General features: G+C 42.2%; 1 protein-coding gene across 1 annotated transcript in view; it reads right to left on the reverse strand.

Annotated features, from left to right (window-relative positions):
- LOC108243983 (golgin subfamily B member 1-like) overlaps positions 1-5,079 on the reverse strand; it is a 79,321-nt gene that overhangs the window by 21,231 nt on the left and 53,011 nt on the right. The window contains exons 23-25 of the mRNA XM_025008966.2: positions 4,693-4,914; positions 1,150-4,536; positions 844-926 (exon numbers count right to left, since the gene is read on the reverse strand). Coding sequence (XP_024864734.1) covers positions 844-926; positions 1,150-4,536; positions 4,693-4,914 — 3,692 coding nt within the window. The remainder of the gene's footprint in view (positions 1-843; positions 927-1,149; positions 4,537-4,692; positions 4,915-5,079) is intronic.

Raw genomic sequence — 5,079 nt, forward strand, 5'->3', positions numbered from 1 at the left:
AGTCACTGCTGACAGTCCCCAAAACTAGGCTGAAACTCAGAGGCGACAGAGCATTTGCTGTTGCTGCTCCCAAGCTCTGGAACAATTTACCCCTGAGTGTCAGACAGGCCTCCTCTCTTCCTGTTTTTAAATCTCTTTTAAAAACACACTTTTATACTTTGGCTTTTAACACACCGTGATTTTTGTCTTTCTTGGCCCCTAAAACATACCTGCTGTGAACCTGTATGTGTATGTCTCTTTTTATCTATTTATCTGTTTATTTGTTTTATCTATTTCCTTTTTACTGTTTTTATCTATCTATTGTACAGCACTTTGGCTACCCCTGTGGTTCTTAAAATGTGCTATAGAAATAAAGTTGATTGATTGACTCTCCGGAAGTCCTAGCATTTAAAATACAGTGCTTAATTTTAGATGAAAGTCCTGGGAAGGTTGGGGTACAGCATCCCCCTTGGATAATGTTAGGGGAGATGATGACTGAGGGCTAATAAATTAATAGAAAGTTCTGAAATGTATCACTTTTCTTAAAACATGTTTCATGCTAAACCAAGCAAGCTCATATGAAACCGTCTGTATAAAACTACTTCAGCTGCAATTATGTTTTTAATGTGAGCATTATACATGTGTCAGATTTTAAATAAGGTATCGTTTATTTTAGTAAATAATTTTTATTTGTATGACAAACACAAGTAGTTTCAAGCAGTTGGAGGACTTTGTTATATTTAAGCAGTATTCAAATATTGCAAACAAAACATTCAAACATTCAAACATTTTCCGGAATTTCCAGCAGCCATTAGAGCAGTGTAATCTTCGGTTTTAAACAGTTTCATTTATTTATTTTATTACCTCAGATCTGTAGTTTCTCCCGGGTAGCTGCTGACCTCTCTGTGTGCAGTTTGTTGCAGCTCATCAGCCTTCAGCCTCTGCACCTGCAGACATGAGAAAACAAAGTTTGTTAAACTAAATGTGTTCAATCTGAAATTGATAAGGCTGAACAGAAAGAGACAAAAAGACACCAAAACATTTGTAGCCAAATAAAACATCATGCAAGTCAAAACATCAGCCTGCATGCTGTTTATTAAATCAACCACAACAGAGGAGGAAGGAACAAACAGCCAGCCAAACCCAAATGAAGCTCAGGACTCAACTTACCGACCCATCTTTTTGACTTTCGAGGTCCCCAATGCCTCCTCTGTTTTCCACATTCGAGTTAAGAACAGTCTCTGGACTTGAGCCTTGTCTGGATTCAGCCACCTTTTTGGCCCCAGCCAGCTCATCCATCAGCCGGTCGCGGTCATTTTGCAGACTGGCCATGGATTTGGAGAAAGCAGACAACTGTCGGCTGTAGGTGTTATTTTCCAGAGCCACCTGTTTCAGTTCTCTTTCCTTCTCTGTCAGTGCCTTGCACAGTTTGTCCAGTAGCTTGCTCAGCTCTGCTTGTGCATCTTTGCTCTCAACAGCTTTTAGTTTTTGAACAAGTATGTCCCTCTCTTTAGTGAGTCCAGCTAGGTCTGAAGACGTGTCCTGCAGACTGTGATCCAACTTGTTCAAAGCTGCCTGAGTCTGTCGAAGCTCCTCATCATATCTGTTCCGGAGGATCTTGAAGTCCTCAATAAGCTGATCTCGGTCATTCTGTAAAGCAGCCATGGCTTTGCACAAAGATTCATTTTGAGTCTTGATGTCTTTGTTTTGGGATTTTGCATCTGATAACTGCTGCTCCAAATTCAGCAGCTCTTTTGCGAGCTCTACCACCTTCTGATCTGCCATCTCTCGCTCGTTTCTTATCAGCTCTGCCTCGCGTTCAAACACATCTAGCTCACTATTGTATTTGTCCTCAGCTTCTGACAGTTTTTTGTCAGTCTCACTTTCCAGCAGCTGCAGTTTCCCCTTAAGATCATCAGCTGATGCTTTCTGTGAGAGAAGCTTCTGCTGGAGATCATTACATTCAGCTGCTTTGGCTGCCACAGCTTCTTGTAAATCGGCAATAACTCTGCCTTCATTCATTGTGGCTCTTTCCTCTTTCTGAGTCAATATTTCACCTTCCAGTTTTGTAACCTGAGCTTTAAGTTGAGAGTTCTCTGCTTTTGTTGCACTGCTTGCTTCTTCTTTTTCTTGGAGTTCCAGCTGAAATTCTCTGAGGTGTTTTTCTGCTGCAGCCTTTTGGTTTTCCAGGTCTCTGATCACATCCTGCTGCTTCCTAAGGAGAACCTTCAGCTGGTTCTCTTTGAGGGACAGCACCTGATTTAAATCCTCTCTGTAACGCACCAGCTGGGCTCTGAGCATGGCGTTCTCAGAGTTCAAATCGTCCATCTGATGTAAAAGTTTCCTTATTTCATGTTTGAAGCCTTTACTTGCACCACCTTCCCTATCAGTGGAGCTCTTCTCTGAGCCCGACTGACTCTTTGCTTCGAGTCTTGTGTATTCAGACATCAGCTGCTCCCGTTCATTTTGTAAGGACATCAATGAGTTCTTCAACATCTCCATCTTAGCCTCAATTCGCTCCTTATCCTGGACAGACCTGTTCAGCTGAATTTGCAGACTTTTGACTTTAGCTTTAAAGGCTCTCATCTTTTTGTCAGCTTTTTCTCGTTGGTAGTGTAAAGATGTAAGCCTGTTCTCATAAACTGATGCCTGGCTGTGATAATTAGCCTGGAGTTGCTCCAGATACCCAGACATTTGGCCATCTCTACAGGAGAGCAGAGAGGAAATCTCTGCATCTTTGCTCTGAAGGATCGTTTTGAGTTGAAGAGAAATTCCCTCTTGCTTTTCAAAGTCTGCTTGAAATTTGTCACATTGAGTCTGTAAAAGGTGCAGCTGAGCTTCGATGTCTGTATTTATCTTATCCATCTGCTCATGGTGAAGCTGCAGTTGGGAAATCGTGTCTTCTTTGTCAGTGAGCTGTTGATTCAAAGCATTTTTTTCTTGCTCTAGTCTTTCCACTTGTGTGGCAAGTTCCTTTACCTGCACAGCCATGACTTCTGCATTTTCACTCAGTTCAGCGTTGGTCGCACTCATGATAAACATCTGTCTCTGATGTGCAGAGGCAGCTACAGAGTAATCATTCAGTGTCCTTTCAAGTCTTGATTTAGTCACTTGTAGCTCATTCAGTTCCTTATCTTTTCTTCTCATGTCCTCCAGGAACCTGGTGATCATGGAGCCTTGTTCCAGGAGCTGGTTGTCCTTCTTGTTTAGACACTTTTGGTACAAATCATCCCAGAGTCTGGAGGTATCAGCTGCGTGTGGAGTTGAAGACAAAGCAGACAGTCTGGCTTCATTGGTCTCGGCTGCTCTCTTTAGAGTGTTTATCTCAAGATCTTTAGTGTCCAGCTGTTGCATCAGTTCATCCACTCTTTGACGTTCTTTCTCCTTCAGATTTTTGAGCTCATCTATTTGTTGATGTAACTGATTCTGCATGTACATTTGTGTTTCTTCGACACTTTGTGACAATTTTGTTTTCTCTGGCTGTTTATTGTGTTGTGATACTTTGAAGGCCAGCTGGTCTATTTCAGACTCAATGCTCCTGACTTTCTCCTCAGCTTCCTGGAGGAGTTTCTTGAAGGTAATCAACTCTGCCTCAACTTGTTTACTTCTCTCCTCCAATGCAGATGACTTCTCCAAGCCTTTCCTCATTTCTTCTTTCAAAAGTTCACCGAGTGACTGGGAGCTCTTTAAAGCGCTTTCTAAATCTAAAATGACCTCCTGGTATCTGATGCAGTTTTGTTGAAGCTGATTTATCTCCTGGTGCTTTTCTTTGAGCAGCTCTTGCAGTTCTCTCTTCATGTTTTTGGAGCCCTCATTGCCTCTTTGAACAGTCTTGAGTTTCTCCTCAAACTCTCGGACTAACTTGAGCTGCTGCTCCTCCTTTTCTCGACTGATTTGATTGCTCGTCTCTTCATTCGCTGTGAGCTGAGCAGTCAACTTGGCCTTCTGGGTTTGCAGAATGCTCACTGACTCTGTCAGTTCATCGATTCTCTCAGAATTCTTCAGGATCACTGTTTCCAAATATTCATTTTCGTTTTTCCCTTTGTCTGAAATCTCCTGAGCATTCTCGAGCTCCTCCTGCAGAAGCAATTTGTCGTCCTCCAGGATTCTCACCTTCTCATTCAGACTAATCGTCTCCTGGCGGTGCTTGGCAATAATGTCGTTCAACTCTTTGATGGTGTCATCTTTCTTTCCCAGCTGCAAGTTATAATTATTTTGAAGTGTTTCTAATTTTTCAGAGAAATCTGATTTCTCCTTTTGTAACAGATTGTTAATTTCAAGTTGTGCACCAAGTTCAGTTTTTTGGGCTTCAATCTGAGCAGTTAATAAATTATTCAAACTGAGAGCTTCATCGAGTTTAAACTGCATGTTGTTTGTGTATGTACTGGACTCCAAGCACTTCTCTTCCAACAAACAGCTGGCTGCTTCAAGCTTTTTGGCTAGTTGGTCGTTTTCTGCCTTCATATCAGTAAGTTTCACCCTGAGATCCTTTGAAGAATCTCTGATTTGGCAAATCTCTTCCTCAAGTAGCTGCTTTTTGTTGTTTAACTCACATTTCTATTTTGTGGTTTCCATTCAGCTCAGTGAGTTCTTCCCGAAGTTCCTGATTCTCTCCCTCAAGCTCCTTGATCGTTTGCAGTTTTTCTGTGTCCTGTCTTTAATTTTTTCATTTTCTTTCTTTAATTCTCTGGCTTGCTTTTCCAAAAGCTCCACCTGGCTCTCATGGTCATGTATTTTTCTGAGGGCGTCCTGACACTCTTTTTTAGATCCTTCTAAAAGCTGCCTCATCTTCTCCATTTCAGTGCTCATGTTTTCGTAAGCCTGCAAAAGAGACCCGTGCTTTTGTTTCAGGTCTGCGTGCTTTGACTTCCACTTGGACAGCTCCTCTGTTTGAGAGTCTTTAAGAGACTCGAGCTGGCAGGAAAAGGCCTGTTTCTGATGAGTGATGTTCTCAATGGTTAGTTTCAAACTGTCGCAGGCTGCAGAGAGGCTGCAGTTCTCGTTGAGGACGCATTCGACCTCACAGCCTGAAACCTCTCACTTTAGTGTTAAAAAACCATTTCACCGCACTCTCTCTCTCTCTCTCTCTCTCTCTCTCTC

Source organism: Kryptolebias marmoratus, linkage group LG15 (genome assembly GCF_001649575.2).
Source record: "Kryptolebias marmoratus isolate JLee-2015 linkage group LG15, ASM164957v2, whole genome shotgun sequence".
NCBI lineage: Eukaryota > Metazoa > Chordata > Actinopteri > Cyprinodontiformes > Rivulidae > Kryptolebias > Kryptolebias marmoratus.